This window comes from Dreissena polymorpha, chromosome 11, assembly GCF_020536995.1.
Source record: "Dreissena polymorpha isolate Duluth1 chromosome 11, UMN_Dpol_1.0, whole genome shotgun sequence".
NCBI lineage: Eukaryota > Metazoa > Mollusca > Bivalvia > Myida > Dreissenidae > Dreissena > Dreissena polymorpha.
The window spans coordinates 13,927,016-13,953,825 of record NC_068365.1 but is presented as its reverse complement, the minus strand read 5'-3'; the positions used below and the strand labels follow the sequence as shown (position 1 = coordinate 13,953,825).

The 26,810-nt window shown below is 35.2% G+C and overlaps 1 protein-coding gene across 2 annotated transcripts in view; it reads right to left on the bottom strand.

Moving 5' to 3' along the window:
- Positions 1 to 4,602, bottom strand: part of LOC127849623 (uncharacterized) — a 100,602-nt gene extending 96,000 nt beyond the window's left edge. For both annotated transcript variants that reach the window (XM_052382359.1, XM_052382362.1), the window contains exon 1: positions 4,434 to 4,602. In XM_052382359.1, the coding sequence (XP_052238319.1) occupies positions 4,434 to 4,438 (5 nt within the window). In that variant the 5' untranslated portion in view covers positions 4,439 to 4,602. The remainder of the gene's footprint in view (positions 1 to 4,433) is intronic.
- Positions 4,603 to 26,810: the final 22,208 nt, after the last annotated feature.

Here is a 26,810-nt window from a genome sequence, read left to right as displayed (position 1 = left end):
ATGCCAATGCATGACAGACAACATATGAAGAATAGAACACGATAAAAAAAAATTGCCTGAGCACGTTCAAATCCCAGTGAGCTAAAGTAGAGTTAACTCTTATTGATCGACGCGTCTTTAAATAGCCAACTTAATAAAAAGGGATATATTTTATAACTTGTCAGATAAGAGTAAATCACATTCCATTCGGTAGTTTCGGTTATCGACGTTTGTGTGAGGAAATGCGTGAAATAACATGCATGGTTTGATTTTCTGGTATAAGACGTTATTACGAGTTTCGGTATGACACAATACAGTCAACTTTCAAGAGAAAATTCCATTCTCGTTCGCTAAGTGTCACCGTACTTTAGCTCAACTTTTTCGTTTTTTTGTACAAAAAAATTTCTTTATCTTTTTGAATAAACATGTTTGATGTTGAGTATGAATATATTTAATCGGTTTACATACACGTGTGCAATTAGTTTATTGAGCATTTACTTCAATTCATCCCATACAAAAATATTTTTGTTTAAACATAGCCACATTTGAATGAGATCGTTTAATAATTTTATTGAACGTCTAATTACGAACGTTTCATTTAATTACAATTCATTCGTGTAGCTCATAATTGTGAATAATTAATTTGATGCATATTACATTATTATTTCCATTTGATTCTTTAGATTCTTTTTCATCATGGGGATATACTGGATATAACTACACTGATGTACTGCTTAGAAAAGAATCATTAAGGTAGTCATGCTCTAATTACGATCAATATTCTTAATAACAAAGAACTATCAAACGATATACTGCATCTCGCTATAATTGTTGACTTGATGATAAATATTTTTATTTTGGGACAAATATTATTTAGGACGAAGAATATCTTTCGTATGTTAAACAAAAAATCAAAGACATTCACGACTGATGTTCGTGTGTCTTGAACGTTACAGATTTTTGTGGTCAAACGAACAACTTAAGCCAATTTAGTCAATAAACCAGTTTGAAAAACCTTTTACTTCAAGATCGTGGCAAAGGCGACAGATAAAGGTGATAAATGTGAATACTTGGGAAGACAAACAACTTCAGATTTCGATACCAAGTGCTCTTTACCAATCTTCAAATAACATATCCAATCTTGTGTGGTTTTTTGGTTGTTAACAAAGATCAATCCGCCAAAGCAATAATAAATAGGCAAATTCAAGGGTTGCAATTGAAGTCTAGATTTTTGCTTTTGGGATGATAGAATAGTTTGTCCCCCACTGAATGTAAACCCATGAATGTTGCACGAAAACTATATCAGATTGTGTGATTAATATGCCACCTTGACCATGATCGCGACGAAATAAATAAAAAAATGTCAGGTTGTAAAACAAAATATTTTAATATGCATATTTTCAAATTTATATTCATAATGAAATAGTCACTATACACTTTCGTCCGCTACATAATTTGAAATGTGGTATTATGTGCACAAAAGCGTCGATAAAACAGTATGAGTGTCTATCAATATGTGCGATACTTGTTTTTATAACAGATACTTTGACCTTGACATTTGATATAATAATTTCAAAATCGATATTGGTCTCCATACACGACAATGACTTAAATGTGAAGGGTTTGCCGAGTATGACATGTACTATTCTAATCGCAAAATCTAAGAAGACCTGTATATATGTAATCTTTAAACAAGAGTTGTTTGTTATACACAAATGTCTCAAATTAACAACAGTATTTAATTAAATTCATCCAAATAAATCCTCTGAAATTTGAAGGCGGATATATATATCTTTAATAAGTGGTTTCATGATGCGACAAACTGCAGACACCAACTTAAAATATTCAATTGCAAATAACTAAAGAATGCAGTGTTCAAGATTAGATAGTATTATATATATTGGATATTTACTGCAATTTAACTATGTAGTTTTCGTTTTTAAAAAACAACGTCTATATTGATATTAATGATTCTGTGGCATTTATCGCTGACCCATTGAACCTTACAATAAGAAGGGTCTTGTCCTCATACATGTATAACTATGTGAACTACAAAAGCTCTATAATGAGTATTTCCTTACAAACGCTGAACATAGGTTCGCCAATTATTTAATCAGATACTTCAAAAAAAATATAGGTTGCTTTTCTGAGACAGAGGCCGACATATTCAAAATAGAGTTTTTAAAAGATGGTTTTTAGAATGTACACACCAACACAGTTGTCATTTCCCAAAATTCCGCTGAATATAAACAGTTAAAAAACAATTATACCGTTGAGGCAATTTTGATTTTGTGTGCGCATTATTTACTAAAGCACTTGTGAGCAAGCTCCAACAAGACCAGTGAATGCTTACACATAAGTCTATTCCCTTACTCGCGTGCACAGACAAATCGTCAAACAGGATTTTTTGGAAAGCATGTTTCGATTCGATTGCGTACAGAAAAATAATAAGCTTACAGATCTCTTAAAACGATAGATATAGAAGAACGATTTTACTTTAAACTGGAAGCGCATTTGGCTCAGAAAAAATGTCACAATGCAAAATATGTTGAATTACATCATGTTAAGACAAAAAAATGAATATGTCGTTTCTGGAAATTCCGAAACGTATGTACAAATAATTACATGCAGAGGTTATTATGACAACTTTCTAATTATGTTAAGTATTTTAAGATAATGCATCGTTAAGTGAATAGTTTAGACCGATGGGCGTAAATTTTACGCTGCAGTGTCCGACTCTGGTAAAAATGCCTTAGCATATTTATACATGACAAATGCCCAGAACTCTTTGGAACCCTTTACAGCATTAATGCTTATAGATTATCGGTCAATGTTTCCAACCAGCGTTGCCCATCATAGAAGTAGCGTCACATATTGGGTAAGCATCCATTTACCAGAGTTGCATACCATAGAACCATTGTCACAAGTAAACCAGCGTCGTCTATCAAATACATACGTCGCACAAACATAACGCCCATATAGGCGTATTGGTGAACCAGCCTACGCGTTTGCAACGCCGAAACTACATCGACACACATATATGTCTGTATGGTGGTCCTTGTTCGGTGAAGTGATGCCTAAATTTTGACGCTAATGTGGCCTTGAATATCAACAAAAGTATACACGCAATAACGACGAACAGGTGATCGATACAAAAACTACATGTCGCCCTTTCGTGTTGAGACATGCATAGCGGTAGGCTATGAAACAATTGAACTGTGTTAGAGTTTTGTTGCCCAAAGGTGATCAACGATGATGTGTTTACGCGTGTAAACTATGTTTTTTTGAACAGTTAGCCACTTATGTTAGTGCATACATTTCACAATAAATCAATTGATATCAAAGCGCTTTCGACAGTTTGGAGCAACAAATGGTACACCACTTTAAAATCAAAAAGAATATTTAGGGTGCGTATTACTAATGTGAGTGTCTGGGAATAAAGCAATCATGGTAATACCTAATTTATTGTGTCGAAATTACACGTACAGCCAACTTTAATTTCCTTTCCGTTGGAAACATTTCAGAAAATATGATACACATTGTAGAACCATTTACTATAAAATCGAGTTCCATTCAGTTGCTTGATTATTTTTTTCAAAATATCGCATGGTACAAGTTCAGTTATCTGAGAGAAAATGTATTTTCAAAGAATGTGCTCATAAAACTGTAAACAATAACGTATTCATCACTCATCTTGCAAAAATCCGATCAGCAAAGGACTCAAATATACAGATAACGCATAACCCAGAAGCGCATATGTCATTATTAACAATGCAGAGGCCAAACGTCCTATTCCCGATATTCTATCTCAGCATGCGGGTTAAATTACACAAAATGTTTACGACTATTGTATAATTTCAGAATTAACATTCATGCGTTCTGATGTATTGTTACGTATTTCGTTTTTATTTTACTCATGTGTGAGCTCATGGCGAAGCGATTAGGAAAAGCTCCACAGCACTGGAACTCGATACCAATTAAGATGAATCACTTGTATATATGACAAGTTGCAAAAAGTATCGATTACTTCATGTGGTATATGTACATTGCGTGAAATTGTGACTTCTTAAACGAAATGCGTGAACTTAAATTTCCAAATGGTTCAATAAACAAAGTTAAGTCCTACATTTAAAATCACATAACCGAATCTTGTCAAATTATTCAAATATTTATTAACTGCGTACAATTTCATCCAAAATGTTGAATCGCCTATACAAAACAATGAACTAGACAAGCGTATAAACATTGTATTCATATAAAATAAAAATAAACCCTTCCTAGATGCACATACCGGAATATAACGCATGCTAAATCTTGTGCATTTTTGACATTTTTGAATTCGGTTGACGGCAGTGATCATATAGATTTTAGAAAAAAAAAACACAACAACACGTAACACATTTTCACAAAAAAACAACAAAGTATTATTAATACTTTTCTACATAACTACTTACGCCATTCCGGTCGCTGATTCTTTTGCTTGTGATTTATAGCGAACGCATTTTATTCGGGTTCAAATTAAATAATTATCCAACCATTTGAAATAATTACAATGCATGGCTCTCACTCAATTTTCATTAAGCATCAGATGATTCAATGAACACACTTCTGCTCGTCCGAAATGCGTTTGAATAATGAATAAATGAAGATAAAACCGTTGTTTTGATATCTTTTTGGGTCGCAATCACTTGACAAGAAAATCAAAGCATTGAGAAGACTAATTTACGATATGGTTATTCTTTGTTTATTAATAAGCTCATGGATGTTTCGATTTAAAAAAGGTAAGGCATTGCAGAAATATTTTTTATTTTACATTCTATTAAACAAATAGCTTCCAAATTAAAACAAAACACATTGGCATCGGTACATTCATTTTGTTTGATATCCTTTAGTCGACTTTTCTGTAAAATAATGACATCTTGTGATGGATCTTGGGTAAATCGGCATAAATACTATTGGACTTACCGTCCGTTCTAAAATAAACAAACACACCGGAGCTTTCACCAAATATGTACATTATAATTAAAAATATCATATTGATATATAAGATAATTTCATAGCTGTATAGCTCACGCATAAAATAGTGTATTGAGCTGTATAACGCATCCATGATTGAATACGAAATTTTGGGGAGAAAGCTTCACTGTCATATTTGGCCTCGGAAGTGCATTTTGGACCATCATTTAGTCATATTGAATAATAATTATTCAAAATATAAAATTCCAATTGTACCAGACATAAACAATGTATAAGAACATGCCCCGTAATAAAAAGTTGAAATTATATTGTGACATTGGCACTTAATTATGAGCAACGCACACGATAAATGCCAACTCACAAAAAATGAACGTACTACACTACTTGAATAATTTAAAGTATTAAAATATGTAAGAGCGCAAAAGAAACTCAAACCAACAGGCTTTGCTGAATATTTATCAACGAAATATTCTAAAATTTACATTTGCTTTTTCTCATACGTTGATAAACATTCAACGCATATAAGGTAATACTTTTTTTAATGCTAGTCGATGAAGGAATGAATTGGATTGAGACAACTAAAAATAGCAATAGAAATTGAAACAGCAAGATAACTACTCAGACTTTCATGAACAAGAAAGACAATAAGACAAACATTAAATGTCATTCGACATTAAATGAACAGTAAACTCAACAGCAAAAAAGAACGTGCGTCTCCCGTTGATAATGTGTGATATCATCAGCTGGAATTGAGCAAACTGTAAGCGCCGGAGAACATATGGATGGACCCCCTAAATGGAGCGGAAATCATGCGTAATCAGCGCGAAAACAATCAAATATCACATTATATCGATACATGCTACACAACTTAACATAGTATATTAGCGATATGGAATAACTTATTTCCAAACATGAATACCCGTGTAGTAAATAACGATAATAACACATTGCCAATTTAAAAAACGTATATCCGTTGAGCAGTATAATTAAATGACCTTAAATAGCATTGGCCGCGTCCATACAAAGCTCTTAGACAAACAATAGTTCTTCATACATGACCGGCTGTCAAGTTTTCATTGCGACTTTCAAATCAGAACAATCTCAATTCGTGTGGAACTCGTGGTTAAAATGTATACGAGCCATAAGTTTAATTAACAAAAAAATATGTTAACATTGTGTAAGCTTCTATAAAACGTCGATCGATAAATGTTGTATATTTCATTTTGTACTATGAAGTAAGTGAAAAGTAAAGGTACTCATTATTTTATGTCAAACAACAATTTAAAAACAAGTTTTTTAATGTATGGCATTTTCTGACTGTTGAGTAGAAACAAAAGTTAACGATCCGTATTTTACAACTCTGAGTATTGTCGCAACTTTTTCAGCTATACCCCTGGCTTAAATCACATTTACCAACGTGTGTGCTTCCAATTTGTTGATAAAAATATTTGAAAGCACGAGAAACACTCACTTACTGTTTATAAAGATGACTCTAAACGTAGCTGCAGATAAAAAAAGGTTTTGTTGGCCTACCGATAATGAAATCGATCAGGTAGAAACATGTTTTAACAAGAGATACAAAATGTCATTTTGCTGACATTGCTAATACTACGTACATCACCGCTAATCTTAAAATACTCAAAACGATAAACCAGCTATATACACATTTTGGATAATATTATCACTTTGAAAGATAAAGACGGCGGATATATAAATGAGCCGAATCAAAGCAAATTCACTAAACAGAGTTCATAACAAGTACACTTGATTTGTTTATAAAATTTTATACGCAGGTGCTATTGTAGACAACCCACTGAATTGAAAGTGCAATCATGTATATAATATGACGCATTTTAAGGAAAACTTAATACAAGTTACTGTTATAAGCATATTGCTCGCCTCGGCTGCAATTTGATTTGTAGAGTTTTATCCATTCAAAATAGTATGATGTTCCTTTGCTTTTAGGTACATCGTACTAAATACTGTTACAAAAAGTTATATGCGTCGCGTAGTGTTATTTCAGTTTAAAATGTGCTCAGACAGACAAAGTCGTAATAAATTCTAAAATAAAATTGTACTATATTCAGTTACGATATTAATATCAGCACTTCCAACTCGTACACGAAATTTTGAAATTTATTTTTACCACCACATATTTCCTGTTTCGCGGGAAAATTTTCAAACAAAAGTTTGGTACGGTGATGGATTCACCAGTGAGTCCTATAGTAGCGAATCTTTTTATGGAGTGGCTTGAACAGCAGGCCATTGCAACATCTCCCATAACATGCACCCCTAAACTTTGGAAGAGATATGTGGATGACATTTTAGAGATTGTGAAGAAAGGGTATGTGAATCAGTTGACGTAGCACTTGAACACTGGATACTACAGGAAGTATGAAATTCACAAACGAGGTTGAAACTCAGGGCACGATACCATTTTTGGACTCGTTGATAGTGAGAAAGGAGGACGGATCGGTGAAGTTATTGGTTTATAGGAAACCTACCCATACAGATCAATATATGCAATTCGACTCCCACCACCAGTTATCTCACCAATTGAGTGTGGTAAGAACTCTAGTCGACATAGGTTTTACAATAGTGACTGATAAAGAGGATCAGAAAAGGGAACTTGACCACATCAGGGGAGCACTGAAAGTTTGTTGATATCCACAATGGACAATTAACAAAGTGGTTAGAGACACTGAAACGAAGATATCAGAAAAACAGGAGGGGATGGGTAAAAGGAGGAAAGAAAGGGATAAAACCAAGAACAAGTTTAAGGATATGGTAGTCATTCCCTTTGTGATAATTGTATCTGAGGCGCTGGTGCGAGTCTACAAAAAGAACAACATAAATGTAGCAATGCGATCACACAGCACTGTCAGACGTTTTCTTGTACATCCTAAGGACAAGACGCTGACGGAAGAGGTGTGCGGCTGTGTATACAAGATCCCGTGCAAGAATTGTGAAACTGTGTACATGAGAGAAACAGGTCGCAAACTTGGTACTCGGATCAATGAGCACAAAAAAGATGCCAAGAACAGCCCACAAGTTTTCACGCGATCAGGAAGAAGAGAATCGGAAACAACAGAGCACTCCAGTGCAGTTACAAACCATATAGCTAGGTACAACCATGTCATTGACTTGGATGGGGTGAAAGTGATACATAGGGAAAACAACGCCGCACTCAGAAAACTTAGGGAATCGGTAGCGATAGCTAAGGAGAGACGGGTGATAAACAGGGACGAGGGGGGCTACAAACTGAGCCCCATCTACAGGTCCTTTGTTTACTGCTGGAAACCAGCCAGGCAGGAAGCCCGTCCTGTGACGTTCATTTCCCGCAAAGTCACAGTCTTATGAAGATCCACCTATGGTGGATCGAAACTGTCACGGTATGTGAATTATTTTCTTGGAATGTACATATTGTCATGAGCCGAGCGGTAGCTGTGATTTTTTACTTTCAACTTTTCCAAACTAGTTCAAGTTTAACATAGAACTAAAATGGACTCTCTGTTAAACAGTAAACTAAGAATAACATTTTGCCTATTCAGTTGTTTTAAAATTGTCAGAAAAAATAAACTCAAGATTTATAACATTTCTAAATTTTATTCATTCATAACAGATAAATTTATAACAACTTTCAATCTATATATTTCTTAACAGACAGATAAATTCTTAGACATTTATATCATATCAATACAGAAATGTACATGTATCATATTAAGTATTGCACACTCTGTTTTATAATTTCTTAAAAAGATGATAAATGCAATTTATAAAATTCTAGTCTTAATTTTAATAGCTAGTCTTATTGAAAACTGTATTTTAAATGCTTATATAAGACAAACAAAATAGGTCTCACACCTAGGAAATCAAAGTTCAGAGTCCTCAAATGACAATTTTCAGTGCCTTTTATACTGTCCAGAAGCGCACGCATAGCGTTGTGCAATATCAACATAAAATCGCATATATGAAATGTGCACAAACAGCGCTCAGTTAAGCGCGCATTAGCGCACAATAGAATTTTAGCGTTCTTGACACGGTAAATGTCACTCATCTTAAATGATATTTCTGACGATATTGCAATTAAACAATAATCAAATACATATCGATTAAATAAATTAATCATTTATAAAGACGACAATTACCCTGTTATAAGTTAATTTTAGTTGATAATGAGTATTTAACAAATTATTTCATATGACCCAACTGTCAAAAATACTGTAGCCAGTGTAAACTACCCAGAGTGCACTTATGTCAGCATCAGGAAATCAACTTCTTTTTTATCCAAAATGGCTGCCATATCAACAGACGCTAATACAATGAGGCATTAAAAAAGGATATTACAAATAATAAAGAAGCGCAAAAGGTAGGCATCGGCTGTTATCAGCTCTAACTACCAAACAGCATCCAGTAAAAGCATTAAATAACGGTGGCATAGTCATTTAAATGCAAAACATAAACGATAAAAATGAACAATGTACATGCACAAAAACACATGTTTACATGAACAATCTAGGGCATGACATTACCCCTCCTCAATTTAAAAGGTCCTCATTTAAATAATGAAGTAGAAAATTTGTATTTAAAATCTCTAACCATTACCATATCAGTAAAACTTTGTAAGAAAGTATTTGTTTAACACTTTGTATGGTGTGATTTAGAGCATCCATTTCTAGGCACAACACTTTGTTCAGTGTTATGTTTCACTTCTAAACACAAGAACTATCAAGTAGAACAAAATGCTGTAAAAACAATCACAACAAATTTCATTCCTATGTACAATAATACATAATTTGAGATCAAAGAGAGTCAATATAAATAATGTAATGACTAGACTTCCAATTTGTACAAATAAACAATGTAAATAATTTTACTGACTTGTTCAGCAATATTTTTACAAACAACAACAATAATTACTCTCAAGAAAATCTTGAATACCAACTTTTAACTCGATTACCAAAGTTAATTAGTAAACATGTATTCACTTTCAACATTTATACTTAAATAATTATTGAACCTTCTAAAAATTACTAGATAATTTAAAACACTAAATGATACAATCCCGAGTATGCAAATATTTTAAAGATGTTAACCGATGTTTATTGTAAGTAAAGTGACAATGGTTTAATGTTTCAGGCAACTAATACATACGACGATGCTCAAATCTTCTGTCGCGGTGATTTTCCTTTTCATGCCTGTACCTTGAGTTGTAATTTCTGGGACGCAAAGGAGATCTGTCACGTTGCTAATTGTAACGGACGGTAGATGTTTTGGTTGCAGAATAGTCTAGACGGTGATGGGTGTTGCTGTGGCTGGAATCTGGATGGTGATATGTTGGTGGGTGACAGTCAGCAGCTGGTTGTGTGGGTTGGATTTGACTCCTCAGGATGTCAGTGGGGTCTGCCATGCTCTTTGTGAAGTCACAATTGAAGCGATACTGCTTGTTGATTTCTGTGTGTATATTTTTCTGACAACACAACCATTAGGTAATTGTGTCTTTTAACAGAAGAGTTTGATGCGGCTGATGATGAAGAAGATAAAGAGTCAGATGAAGAGATGGAGTCAGATGTTGATTAATGTGCAAGAGCACGACATTCTTCGATGGTTGGCAGAGTGGTCAAAGGATCTTCTTGGTTGATTATGGCTTGAGGTGCTTCTGTTTGTGCTGTGTGAGATGGTGTGAGGCTGGTCAGGGTTAGTTGATTTGGTGCTGGCGTTGGGGAGTGTGTTGATGTTCCGATGACATTGATCAGTTGTTGCAGGGGGCCAATGCATTCTGAGAGGTTGAGGTAGGTGATAGGTTGAGGTTGAAATGTCTGAAGAGGAGTAAGTCTGGACGGTTGTGCTGGAGAAGATTGCTGTAGGAAAGGAGACAGTGGCAAGTTGCTTACAAGGCTCAGGTCTGGAAGCACAGACTGTATGGCTTGAGACAGGATGTCAGGCTTCATTGAGATGGAAAGCCAATTGCGTTTGCTTTCTTCAGCAGAAAGGACAGCAACATCCCGGTCAGTAATGAATATGGAGATGGATTACTGACAAGGAACTCTGGACTGTCAGGGATATTTTTCTCCTGGAGCACATGTACATGACGATGGAAACTGTGAACATGATTTTCCAGTTCTTCGCGTTTGAAACATCTGAAGAGGCACAGACGACAGTAGTATGGAGCTTGATCCAGACTCATGTGCTCCTTCAGGAACTGGTTGTACACGCGGTATTTTGCCTCAATGTTCACTTTGTCCATCCGATGGTAGCATTTTAGGCACTGATAGGCGCGACGACGTTGACTACTGGATGATTGGATTGCCGTCTGAAAATCAATAACAAGCATGTTGTTACTTTTCTTCTTCTCCACTTATTATTTGGATTATGTATGTTTTATGTATATTTCCTTTCGCCGAAAATTAAATTAAAAAATAATTATTATTTATTTCGTTCAAATTTTGATGCTTTAACTCTCAATTACACTGAATAATTTCACTGACAAAGAAAATTCAAATGCAACATATTAACAACGCTCAAATTCACTGCTGTTCTTTCTGTTACACTGTAAACTTGATAATGATTATTTTGTCAGACTCAAAACCCGTTCTGATTCTTAATGATTGCATTTAATCAATCGGTTCCCGGCTAATTGCCCATCACACATGGTGATTCATTCCCGACCATACTTATGGTCAATCTTTCCCTATCCGATACCTTTAATACCCGTTCTTAAGACTTTAAACAACTCTCTGACATTAAGACTTCACAACTTTATCATACCACAAGTTAACTTTACATCTCTTCTATAACAGTATCACATTAGCGCTATTCCATCACAAATACTGTTTTCTTTTGTTAACATTACTTATAACAACAATTACAAGCGCTGATTTTTCCATAATTATGTTTCCATTGTGATTTTGAGGTGCAAATACTTTTACACAGTTACAAAATACACATTTTTAAGACACAAATAGATACACAATATAATCTTTTTCTCTGTATCATCAACTGCAATGAAGCTCATACAATCTTGGCTAACACACATGTACATCACTAAAGCAAATTATATAACTACACAAAATATATTAAAACACAATATGAAACACCATAGTTTAAAATTTCAATTTCCGCTGTTCTTTCAGAATCCATTTAAGCACTTGATCTCCTTCATATGGCTTTAGTTTATTATGATGAACATTTTTTTTCATTTCCTTGCTTGACCAGTCGCAACTGGAAATTCACTTCTGAAATTTTCTTGCTGACCAGGAAAGGACCATCGTATGTTCGTTCTAACTTCGGAGATATTCCAGGCTTTCCTGCTTCATTGAGATACCAAACAACATCATTGGTTGTAATTGTTATTGGCACTCTTGCATCATAGATTGCTTTGTTGCGCTTGGCAGCGGTCCCAAGGTGATCCCGTGCTACCTGATGTGCCTTTTGAAATCTTGACCGCAGCCAGTCGACATATTCTCCATACGATGTAATAGTGTTGCCGCATGCTGTTGTGCTGCCGAACACCAACTCTGATGGCAAACGGACCTCTCTGCCAATGGTAAGAAGGTTTTGGGTCAATGTGGTTGACTCACTAGGTGTCGCTCTATAAGCTCCTGCGAGGCATCCTAGATTCTTATCCCATTGGTCTTGTTCTCCGTAAATGTATGCCTTTATCATACGCACCAAAGTCTTGTTTAAACGCTCTGTTTGGCCGTTGCACTGTGGGTTTCTTGGACTGGTCCTTATCTTTCTCCAGCATTCTACACAACTCCTTGAAGACCTTTTTTTTATTATTTGGACCTTGATCGCTAAGGATGTTTAGCGGATAACCCCACATTGAAATGTATTCATTGAGAATGCAAGATGCGCACGTCTCTGCACTTTGATCAGGTACAGCTATTACTTCAACATATTTGCTGAAAAGATCAGTTAGCGACAGAATATATCTGTTGCCACGTTCTGTGAGGGGCAGTGGACCAAAGTAGTCTGTAGCAGATACATCAAATGGTGCACCTGTTGTAATTGAACACATAGGCGCTTGAGGTATCTTCATTAGCTTTTTTTCGCAGCACATGTGTCACACCTCTTTACATGTAAAATGACATCATTCTTCATTGCATACCAAAAATACCGTTGCCGAATTTTCTCTAAGGTCTTCTTAACACCCATATGCCCTTAAATTACAGAATTGTGATGTTCAAAAAGAACATCAGTTTTCATTACAAATGGAACAATAAATTGCAAGTGCTCATCCGTTTGGTTCTGTCTTATGAATTTCTTAAATAATATTCCATCTCAAACAAATTAAACATCCCAGAGAACCCAATAGTGTCTTGAAGCTGGGCTAAGTGCTAAGACGTCATTACAGCTGGGCCTTTCGTTTGCCTTTTTCGCCTCCAAAATACAGCTTATATCTGGGTCAAAAGATTGTAACTTTTAAAGGTGTTCTAATGATTTAGTGCATGCCCATGGTACAAAGTTTGGAAGTTGAGTTTGAAGTCCTGAACTTTTAGGCTTGCCTTCCATTTGTTATGTTGACCTTATTGGTTGGGTGTCGCATGTTTGCCATTTGCAGGTTGCATCTACTCCCGTCAAACAATCATTAAACAAGTCTTCATGAACCATGTCTTGTGCTTTTTTGTGCACTTCTTACAGGGACCACACTTTAGAGGCCCATTCATGTTTTCTATATTGCAGTCGCAGTCTCTTGGTTTTTTACACTTTGATAAGGCATCGCAGTGGCCTTTCTTGTGTCCTGGTCTTTATTCAAGTGAAAAGTCATAATGTGACAAGATTTCAATCCATCTTGCAATTTTTCCTCTTGGTTCCTTAAGCTTGAAAAGCCATTTAAATGCTTGATGGTCACTTCTCACAACACATCTTCGGCCTAACAAGTATTGTCGAAAATATTCAACAAAGTAACGGATTTAAAGAAGTTCCTTATCAGTTACGCAATAGTTTTTTATTCTTGTTAAGTGCTCTGCTTGCATATGCTCGTCCCCATTCTACGACTAGAGGCGGCGACAGTGGACTTGACGATTCGTCTAGTGTCGAAGCACGCGCTTGCCCGTATCGATAGAAGGAAATACAAGGACGTCCACGGAAAACTATTCGACACCTAGGACAAATATGAGGACGATGAAATCACCACCACTCAACTTCTGAGGCGATGCATTAACATCGCAGGCCTTAGGCCCGATTCAACACATGACCCAATCCACGACGACGATGTTTGAAAAAGAACATGGACATTTAAGAGACAGATGTGTTGTTGTGTACATAGTTGTAAATGTTTAATTTTGGTGTAATATTGTTTGGAAATAAATGTATGTGGTGCGTAAAGGTAAGTATATTATTGTACCGTTTATTGAGTATATTATGTTTTATATGCAAATATTTATTTTTGGTGTAATATTGCTTGCAAATAAATGTATGTGTTGTGTAAAGGTATGTATTTTATTAAACCGTTTATTGAGTAGATTTTAATTTGTTTGTATCTTTATGTTTTATATGCAAATATTTATTTTGTTGTAATATTGCTTGCAAATAAAGGGGTGTTGTGTAAAGGTAAGTATATTATTACACCGTTTATTAAGTTGATTTGTATTTGATTGTATCTTTATGTTTATTAAGTAGATTTTTATGTTAATGTATTGTGTAATACTGTGTTGTATTTGAATAAATGTTTTTTGTGAATCATAATCAACATTGTCATTTAATTGCATGTGTATACTAACTAAATACTTCAATTTATCGAATTTAACAGAAAAGAAAAAAAACACATGTTGATTGATAACAGAATAAAGGTGTCAATCAAAGGTGCTAAAGTTTCCTGGTATTATTCACACCTATATATTACAATTGTGACGAACCCTCTACCCGTTTTCTACAGTAAATTCAGTGTGACGAAACTGCAGTGTGACGAAACCTCCGTAAACCTTCACGGCCATCTTGGATTTGGTTAAGTACAGCTCCAATGCCTACATCACTGGATCACAGATAGACTGGGTTGGACGCCATTTTTTTTTCACAGGCGAGAAAGTTGTCAGAAATTGTAAAATTTATTTATTATTTTGGAAGAGTAGAATCATCACCAAGCTACGTTAAAAGGGTGTTTGAACATTATAAGCAGTTGGATATAGGTGTGGAGATACCCTGGCGCTTGGTGTGTTAGTAAAAATTGGAAAAGTTGTGGCGGCGCGGCGCGGGCTACTTGCACGAGGTATTTTTGCACCGGTGAGAGAAATAGTGTCACCTGTTTTCGGGGGTCACGCAGGAACTTATTTTGAGGGGAATCTGTGACTTTGGAGGTGTTTTAAGAGTGGCTGGATAATTATTACCAGTAGACTATTGTGTAGAACGCTTCGGCGGGCTGTGATAGACTTTGCATAAAATGGCAGAGAAATCAACGTCAGAGGCAGCGGACTACATGAATTCTATCATGTCCTCTCAGGTAATTACCAAAGTGGCAACACCGTCAACTGGGAATCGCAAACGCCATCGTTCCGTGTCAGGAACCTGTGATACAGCGACCAAGAAGACGAAAGGTAATTCGCCTATAATTACAATAGAGGATCGGTCCAACAATAAAGCTAGGAGAAACTTATATAAAGAATCCCGTAAAGTCTCACCTGAAACTGCACCAAGGGAGATCGTGGTGGACAAAGCTGATGTTCATGTCAATCCTACACTAACCCTTCAACAGATGTTCGACAAGCTATCGTCTGATGTCCATATGATGTATATGGGATTTAACGAATGTTTTGATCAGTTTGAGAAAACATTGGAATCGCGTATCACAAACAAGGTTTCACAAATTTTAGATAAGAGAGTGAATAGCGTGTTAGAAAAAATTAAACGTGGTGTTGATCAGAAATTGGATACGAAATTTGAACAGTTTGCAGATACAGTAAAGGCGGATTTAGCGGACGATCTTGCTGCCATTCGGGGGCAGATAGATAGCCTGTCGACCATGAGACATCCTGTTACTATCTCAAATGTTTCCCAGCAAATAGCCCCAGATAGGTCTTTGAGTGTTGTAATTCGAAATTTACCTGAGACAGCCAGTGACAGTACCTCCGCCAAAGTAAACGCCATGTTGAAAGACGGCTTGAAATTATCCAATATCACGGTGTCAAAGGCTGAACGCAAGAAATCACGAAATGAGTCCAGACCTGGTGTTGTTATAGCAACGTTTAAGTGCAAGGAGGATAAGCAGACTGTTATGAATGCTAAATCTGACCTGAGACATATCAACCAGTACTCAAAGATATTTATCAACCACGACTTAGCCCCAGAACAGCGGAAAAATAGTCAGAACTTTGCGAATATCTTAAGTGCAATCAAGTCCGACAATCTTACAATGAGGGGAACCAGAATAGTGAACCGCCGTAGAGACGATAATCGTGAGGAATCTAGTCGTGACTCGGGGCGACTCTCTTATCGTTATCGTCCGAACACCAATGATCGTCGGGATCAGGACAGGGGTGATAACGTTGACAGACGTGATACGAGGTTTGACTCTCGCCAGTCAGACTACCAGGGGGGCTACCATGGGGCCTATAATGGGAATCGTGATGGTGCAATGGGCCGCTCTAATCGTGGACGGTCTGATGCGCACAACCGTGATCGCAGATAGATAAAAGCCGGGTTTTAGAATGTGAGAGGCTGGAGAACAGACTGTTTTTCTGATAACCATATTTTAAGATCGCCATGTGTTTTAAATTGTGATATAGATATTTTAGGAATATCCGAAAGTCATTTAACTGGAAGTGAAGTTTTGCATCTTGAGGGTTTTACTTGGTTCGGGCATAACCGGAAAGAGATCCACAGAAACGCCAAGGCCGGTTCAGGAGGAGTTGGTTTTTTTGTGTCAAACCATTTAGTAAGCGAATTTAATATAACAGTATGTGATAACTCTTGCGAAGGTATCTTATTATTAAAATTAGAACACAAGTTTAACAACTTTTCAATCATCCCATGCGTGTGTTACCTGCCACCTGAACACTCATCTAGATATTATGACGTTAATAAGTTTTATGATACTTTGTTGTCTTTGATTTACCAATATAAAAATGAGGGTATTTTGTATATATGTGGTGATTTTAATAGCAGATGTGGTGATAATGATGACTTTATTAGAGGTAAAGACGATGTTATTGAACGTGATGTGATTGATTTTAATATGAATAGATATGGGGATTTATTGATAGAGTTTCTAATAAATGTTAACATGTGTATGTTAAATGGTCGCAATAATACATATAATGACTTTACTTCAATATCATCAAAATGTAAATCTGTTGTTGACTATTGTATTGTTAGCCATGTTAAATTATCGTCATTTGAACAGTTCACTGTTAAGAGAGTGTCGGACTTAATTAATGATGCTGAAATAATTCCCAATGTAGCATCTAGTTCTTTCCCTGATCACTTATTACTGCTGTGGAATATTATTTTAGATAACTGTATTGAATCAGTAGCTATGAAGGCTCACCCTAGGTCAAGCTTTTACAAATTTGATGTAACAAATGTGCCAAATGATTTTATGCTGTATAATGAAACTTCGACGATTGTAAATAATACTATATCTGAACTCGAGTGTAGTTTTAGAACACAGTCTGATGTTAATGATATCTATACTGATTAGTGTAATATAATCCAATAGATTACCTTGTAAAATTGTGCACATTGGTTGTAATAATAAAAAAGGCGTCCAGGAAACCCGTGGTGGTCGGATAAATTGACTACTTTATGGAACAATGTTTGTTGTGCAGAAAAGGAATGGCTTAAATGTGATGTAACTAGTGATAAGAAATTGTTAAAATCGAACTATATTGTAAAACGTAAGTGTTTTGATCGAGAGGTCCAGAGAGCTAAGCGTTTCCATTGGTATGCGTTACAATCACAACTGCTAAATGAGTGTAATGTTGACTCGATAAATTTTTGGAAATCAATTGGTAAAATTGGGGTCAATTGCTCTACAAGTAACGATATACCAATTGAAGTCGTCATGTCAGATGGCTCGGTATCTCGGGATTTAGATACCGTTCTAAATAGGTGGAAACATGACTTTAGCTCTCTTTTCCAAACATCAAAATCCTCACCACATCAGCCATAGAATGGACATGAAACTAATCATCAAAATCTTCCTGATATGAATTTTAATAGTCACATTAGTATAGTTGATGTTAGAAATGCATTGTTATCTGTTAATAGGGGTAAAGCTAGTGGTATCGACAATATTCAGTCGAAGTACTTAACAATGATACTTGTATCTCATTTCTTCATGTTTTATTTTATATATGTTTTGATAACGGTATTATTCCCTCTTTATGATGTAAATGTATTATCAAACCTATTCCTAAGTCCTCTTCATTAGATAAAAGAGACCCTTTATCATATAGAGGAATCTCATTATCATCGTCAATGTTTAAGGTTTATTGTAATGTTTTAAATAACAGGCTTAGTAAATGGTCTGAGAATAATATTAAAATCTGTGATGAACAAAATGGATTTAAAAAAGGAAGAAGCACGACAGACCATATTTTATCTTTAACAAATATTATTGAAAGTCGTAAGAAGAACCGAAAAGATACTTTTTGCGCTTTTATTGATTTAAAAAAACGTACGATACTATTAATAGAGAAGTTTTATGGCATCGCCTTGGAAATCTTGGTATTACGGGTAAAATGTTGAAAGCTATAAAGTCATTGTTTTCAAATGTAAAATCATGTATTCGATTCAATTCTTTTGAAACTGATTGGTTTGACGTAAACTGTGGACTTCGTCAAGGTTGTATCCTATCTCCTTTGATGTTTAATTTGTTCATAGATGATCTGACATTGTATCTTAAGTCATTAGACATTGGTTTAACTTTAGACAATGAAAAGATATGTATTTTGTTGTATGCCGATGATATTGTACTATTATCAGAAACTGCTGAAGATTTGCAAATGTTAATCAATGGCGTAAATGATTGGTGTAAGACTATTGATATGGTGGTAAATTGTAATAAAAGCAATATTGTCCATTTTAGACCGAAATCTACACCATGTACATCATATAAGTTTATGTATGGTTTAAATCAGCTTTCTATAGTTGACAGATATACATATTTGGGTGTTGTTTTACATGTAAATCTGGATATGAATATGACTGTTAAAGCTGTTGCCCACAGTGCCAATCGAGCCTTGCCAAATGCAAATCTATGGGGGGTCTTCCATATCATGTATTCTCCAAACTCTATGATTCAGTTGTTTGGCCTGTCATTAGCTACAGTGCACCTTTATGGGGTTATCGTTCGTACTCTTGCATATGCTGTTAAACACCGGGCTATTCGTTTCTTCCTCGGGGTTGGTAAATATTCACCAAATGATGGAATTTCCGGTGAAATGGCATGGAAGCCACCAATAGTCCGACAATGGAAAAGTGTCTCATTGTTTTGGGCGAGATTGGCATGTATGCACGGGTCGCGGTTCAACAAAAGAGTGGCTCTGTGGGCACACGGTGAATCAAGCCGCTCATGTAAAAATTGGATATACAATGTTACTTCTTATTTTATAGAAAATGACATGAATATGTACTGCAATTTAGAAATTCCTATACCAAGATCATTTGCTGTTAATATAGAAGAAATTACACATGAATGTTACATTAATAGCTGGCTTCGACGAATTAATAATGATATAGGTCCATCTGGCCGAGGACGCAATAAACTTAGACTATATAAGTTGTTAAAGTCTAGTTATAATGTAGAAGAGTATTGTACTCTAACTTTACCATTATCTCATCGTTCTGCATTTAGTAAATTTAGACTTGGTGTTGCACCCATTCGTATTGAAACTGGGCGTTATGAAGGACTAATAGAAGAAAATAGAACATGCCCTTTTTGTTTAAGTAAAAATGTAGAAAATGAACTTCATGTTATACTTGAATGTCAAATATATAATGACTTAAGAGATAGTTTACTTTCGAAGGCAATTGTATGCAATTCTGAGTTTCCAAACTTATCAAAAATAGATCAATTTACTATGCTGTTCTCAAATAAAGACTTGATTAGACACTGTGCCAAAACCTGTCATGCAGTTTTAAAAAGACGACAATTTTTACTTTGTAAATAATGTCATATATGTTTTAGTGTAAACTAAAATTTAATTTTATGTTAATGTAGAAAGTCAGTGCTCACTAATGTATTCCGGATCTGATCAGGAATGATATTCGATTCTCGAAAATGTATTTTACTAGCGCGCTAGTGCTCCAATTTACAGCAATCATTGTCTTAACTTTGATTTATTTTATTTTTAAAGTAAGAGTAGCACTTACTTTCTACCTCTCAGTATTGTGAATAATGATAAGAGAATGATATTTTATGTAATGATATGCAAACATGTGCAATATCTCTTATAGCTCAACATCATGAGCGGTTATATACATAATGTTTTAATATGAATATGTGTCACTGTTATAAATATGTAATGTATGTATATAAATGAGAATAAAGAATGAAACTCACTGGCGTCAACGTCCAAGCAAAATTCTCCAACCTAAAGTGGATATCCCATTATATTTGGACCGATCAGAATCTTCTTGAGATCTTCAAAAAACCTTTGGCAGTCATCATGCCACTTAAATGTCACATCTTTCTTCGTGAGTTCTACCATCGGTCTAACAAATTTGGCAAAATCTTAAACAAATCTACGGTAATATGATCCCATAGCAACAAACTGTCTGACTTCGTATCTACGAATATATTTACAATGATTTATTCAAATCAAAAACGGGGCCGAAAAAGCCTGGTACTTGGGCCGAATGAGCCTGAAATTGGGGCCGAAAGAGCCTTAAAAAACGTGGCCGAAAGAGCTTGGTGCCTAAAGAGCCGAAACCCTTTATCGATGGATCTTTGATATGTGTAATGTAGCCGTAAGAGCTCTTCTAAAATAAAATATGGCGCAGCTATTAAGAAAATTTGTAACATCAAAAAACTTACTCAAGAAATGAAAATATTGTTTATATAAGTGTGACGGGCGTTTTCTCGGTGACAGTTGGGTAGCTGGAAGTTGTATTGATCGTAAGCCCTTTTTCATATCTTTAAAAACTGTCAAAATTCAACTGACCTTGCATAGTGCAGTGTTTTCAGGATAAGTCATCTTCGGACTAACAGCATTTGCTTGTTTTATCATGGGCAATTTACCATTTAAAATATATTGAGGCGTGTATATTATCAACAACGATACTTTATTCCATTTAAAGAAATTTTCCCCGAAACAATACATCAAGGCACGGAGTGTATATTGCAGAGCTCTAGATAAGGATTTGTGAAATTAGTACCGGTACTGCCACTGACAGAAAGAAAAGGAGTAACGCTGAAAATCAATTAGTACCTGTACTACCATATCCAAAAATACAGGTAGTACTGTACTACCTGTGTTCTTGGATATTGAAGGGTGTTTAACTGACTTTTCAGAAACATTTGCAACAGTTATAATAAACATATTTAGCTTCTTTAATTATGATGCAAATACAAAACACATTAAAACTCATAACTAAATACTATTTCTTCATTTTTATTGACAAAAACACAAGCCAATACGTAAACAATGTAATAGAACACTAATATCACTGTCAGAAAAGCTTAAGCAAACACTTCAACTGCAATACAGTCAATCTGATATTAACATGTTTTAGCCTTTTTCCTTGGTTTATATGCTTCACGAAGTCTTTTCTTTCTCCTTTTCTTATCACTTAACCATTTTTTCACTGCTGGCACTGGATCAAACTGCTGTAGCTGTGGTCCAAGCATACTGATTTTAAGAAGAACATCAAGTTTATCTGTACTTAAAGAAGCTCTGTATTTAACCTTAAGTCTATTCTGGGCACTAAAAGTACGTTCGCATTCTACGCTAGACACTGCCATAACAAGTGCAATAGATGCTTAAATAGCAAAATTTGGCATTAACATCCTATGATGGAGGATACTTTTCTTACAAAGTTTCTGTCTACTATAAGACCTATATGCCCCTTCAATCATTCCTTCCAGTCTGGGCCACTCACTTTAAAGTTTTTCAGGATTGAGAAGAGAGGGGATGGCTCTTCTATCTTCAACTAAGTTGTTGATGTCACCTTCAATCACAACTACCTCCTTTTCATACCCATAAAATTGACCTAGACTTGCTACAGCATTTGCCCTTTCATCACCTGGAGTACAGTTAACGGTGATTGGTTCCAATACGTTTGATAAGTCTGTAAAAATGTCAACATCTTCCTTCCTCAACCTACCTCTTATGTTTTTTTTTTAAGTCTGTCAATGTAACACCCCTTCAACATTTCAAATTCATCAGGCATTGTACCTTGTACATTAACTCATCGTTGTTGTTCAACTTAGCAACGCCATTTTCTACCTGAATTCTAGCTTTCATATCTGTAACACAAGATCCATCAGCTGATGAAAGCTTATCTAGTTTATTTACAGTTCCGTCTATTTGTGCCTGTACCTCAGATAAAACTAACGTGGCTTTCTGAAATTCACAACTAAGAATGGCTAATTCTGAATGTATGTCAAGCATTAAGGCAGTTACCATGGCAGTTTTATAATTACTAAAGTACTTATACAAGCCTTTTGCAACAGGATTTTTCTCAGCGGCAAATTTACTTAATGTTGCAAGAATAGCCCCATAACATTCAAAAACCGCCTTTACAGCATTTCTAAGACCCAGCCATCTGATTGCATGTGGTTCTTTGACTGTCAAAATAGGTTCCTTAAAAACTTCCTGGATATCATGCAGAGCTTCAGTCCTATTAGAAGAATTACTCATAAACATGAAAAGGTCATTGAATTTTGTCTTAAACTTTGTAAGGTAATCATCTTTGTTCATGGAGTCAACACAAGCTAAATTCAACCTGTGAGCAACACAGTGAGTACATGTGGCAAAAGGTGAGTACTTAGATTTTAACTGAATTCCAACTCCAGTTTTCCTGCCAGTCATCACTGCAGACCCATCAGTGGCGAGACTGGAACACTTGGATAGACAAATGCCTAATTTATCAAACTGTTCTACAATACAGTTAACAATTGTATGACTTTTACCATCTTTCAACTAAGCATTCAATAAAAACTTTCTGACTGCCTCTCCATTTTTTTCATATCTAATACATATAGAAAGATGTTTTTCAACACTAACGTCTGTGCTCTCATCTATCATAATTGCATATGTTGGCGAAGAATTTATTTCTGAAACAAGATTTTTTGTAAGTATTTTACTGATTAATTTAAGAATGTCATCTACAGTAACCCAACTTAAATTTTGATAATCAAGATCAAGACCATTCTGCTTCTGCAAAGCTAATAAACTGTTCACTTTCTCAGTTGGGAGTTCCTCTTTCGCCACTGTGTACATGGTATTAAATAAGATTCTATCTTCTTTGGACACAGATGTAGATGGCATTTTACTATCGGACTCGGACACATCATTTTCTATGCTGCCATTTTGCTGAATCTGTTTTTTGTGTAGATATTCACAGGCAATGTTGTGCTCATTGCAGCTACCATGTTTTTTCACAGTTGATATCTGTATGTCACCAGAACCTAAAAGTAAATTTTATGAAACAATATTTTTTTTCATGACAATAAAAAATATAAAAGAATATTGATAGATTTTATTTTCATTTTATATGGACATTCTTCATAAAAGTACATGTTGACAACATGTACTTTTTAATTTATGAAGAATTTGCACATACAATTATATTACAAGTGAGGTCAATCTATTATCTTGTTAGAGAAAATTATAAAATCTTAACCCTTTCAGTGCTGGAACCGAATTTTTAAGGCCTTTGCAAACAGTTTGGATCCAGATGAGACGCCACAGAACGTGGCGTCTCATCAGGATCCAAACTCTTTGCTATTCTGAAAGTATTCTTTGAAAAAAAATGAAGAAAATGCTTATTTAAGAAATTCAGCAGACGACATTTTAGCAGACCACACATTTCCCAGCATGCAAAGGGTTAAAATCGGATCCTTTGGGAGCATAGAAAACAACAAAGCAATAAAGGTATTGAATCATGAAAATTCAATTGAATTGTTAATTGATAGCCTGATGAGTGGTAATGGAAAGTGCAATGTCACTGGCACCCCGTAGAACCAGGTCTATAGCACCTGACAAGTGCTAAGCAACCTTTACGTCTGCCACAGTGTCAATGCTAACCAAAATATGTTGCTTCCTTGAGCGAAAAATAATATCAACTTGCCAATAGAGAATCACATGCCAAAAAACGTTAAATATTTCCATTAGAATTTTGTCATTTTGGCTTTTGTGTATATATGTAAAGATGTAAAAATAATGCTACTATATCATTTTTCCATATTATTATTTTGCCGCAGTACTGTACACTTCTAATTTTTTTTGCAAAAATGACCAATGAAAGTATGACAATGAAAAAATATCATATGATCAAAAAAAACTACAAAATAAACAGCTTATAAAGCTGTCATTTATACATATTGCAATTTAAACAAGAAATATCTTTAAAAAAGATATACGGCGTTGATTGTGGTCGATGTTTATGAACGATCAAAAGTTATCTCTATGAGATAAAAAGTAGCGGATGCCTTTTTTCTGCGCAGTTCTTAGCTACATCATAAGCAAATCAATTACGGGGTGTTGCGCCAGATTTCGTTGCTTATTTTGCTTTATGTGATATTGTTACTCAGATATCTATATTTACAGAATAGAAAAACACAAGAAACATGAAAATAAACGAGTGCATATAGGTCAGCCGGCAATACTCGAATCTTATTTTATTGCATAATTATAGTATAGTGAATTATTGTGCTCATGCTTAATAAACTGGTCTAAATGGATAAATATTTCTAATTAATTTTATCAAAATTGGTCCTTATCATGCAAATGTTGAAACCATATTAAAAATCGATGATTGACATACCACAATAATATCGCCGAATATCTTTATTTAGTATCTTTCTGATCAAAACAGACTTCAAGTGCACAAAGTTTACGAGACGGCGTTTATATAAAGATTTCTGCAACTGACCGCAAACTGACCTTGATACCTTGCGGATTGGAATGCAATGCATTACAGTCACTACGTTATTGTCAGTAAGACCGGTGTAACACAATGATCGCAACCCCTTCTGCGAACTCCGGTGATGAACTGTATATAAACTCTGACTTTCACAAATGGCCGCGAATTGACCCGAAACCTCGCGGGTTGAAATGCAATGCAAGTAAGTACTAAATATGACAACATAGCCTTTAGTATAAACGCTTTTGCGCTGGTAATTCTCTGAAAATACGAGGTGAACGCACAAACTGTATTTATGTCGAAAATTGATTGTAAAACTGTTCTATCTATTGAGCCTTTTCATTAGAGATAAAATTGTTTCATGCAGTAAAACAGTGTTAAAAAGACGCGGATATGTTTCCAATGTTCTGGTGTTATACTCAAATCAGCCAATGGAATAAATGAAGTGTATTCATTCGTACCTAGCCGCGGGAAGTTTTATTTGAGTATTATTGGACACTTACAAAGGTCAAGTCAGGGTGAAAAGCTGGCTTAATACAGCTTACGCCGAAAAAAGGTTTCATTGAAATTAAACATAAAGATTAAAGGATCACTGTTTACAGCATTATCTCCCCTGACAGATCAACAGTTGGAGCATCTTTTCACAATTTGCAAATAAAATACATTTATCCAAGGGACGCATTATGCAAACATTGTTTTTATTTGATTATACTTTTTCATGAAATACTCGATATTGGCGAGTTGACTGTACCTATTAAAAAGTACACTACTTTTTGTTAATGAAGTCTGTATAATTCAAACCTTCATAGGCCCACACTGTGCTCAATTTACAAGTCTTAGCAGCACTGCGGCAAATTTTACAATTTAGCCGTAAAACGCCTTCAATTGTTTCTGTGACGAGCCAATCATATTTTGTTTTCCAATCCTCAACAGCTTTGGTTCGGATACGGTTCCCATCATGCTTTCTGCCTTTTTTTTGTCACCAATGAAATTAAATTGTCCAATATCGGGGCGACAATGTCATTTTCTGAGCTAACACATTGGATTTCATGATGGTTAGACGACCTTATGTAGCCTAATAAAGTGGGTTTTTTTAAACAGAAAGCAGCTTAGCTGGCCTCCCCTTTCGCATAGCCATATTGTTTTTGACGGGTTTACGAGTATCGAAAATTACGCGACGGAATAGACATACATATCGAAGCCCAGTCGCAAACTTTTCGGTAATTTTAATTAACGAAAAGCGCCGTTAGGTTACAGACCAACCAATCTCGCCGCGCTGACGCGGACGTATCGATACGGCCAGATGTTTTTCGTAAATGCGTAAAAGGGATATTTAAGTCGTAATGAACGGCCAGTTTATTAAAGTAAATGCGTAAACCTTCATTAAAAAAGCCGTATTTACGGCTGTACGGTCCTTATCTAGAGCTCTGTATTGATAGGAGATGAATCGAGTATTTGACCCTTACTGTAGTAAATTCAATCTTATGCAAAAACTATTCATCCGATTTTATTGTTTTATACGTTATCTTGTTGCTTATAAATTCCTCTTTTAAAAATTTATAACTTTTAGTATATTCCCGTTGTTATTGATGGATTTATAGCGAGTTAAACACAAGAAATACACATTTTATGTTTTACCACCGCGCGTTTTAACGTGTTGTGGCTATCGATCTTTTACAATTAGCGTACAGCGAAGCGCCGAAGTTATACATTTTGATGTACCCATTCACGTCTTTTGTTAAATTTTAGTTTCATTTCTCGGCCGATTTTGACAAATTATATATCATTAGAAAGCTTACTGTACGTAGTAAACAGGTATATTAATA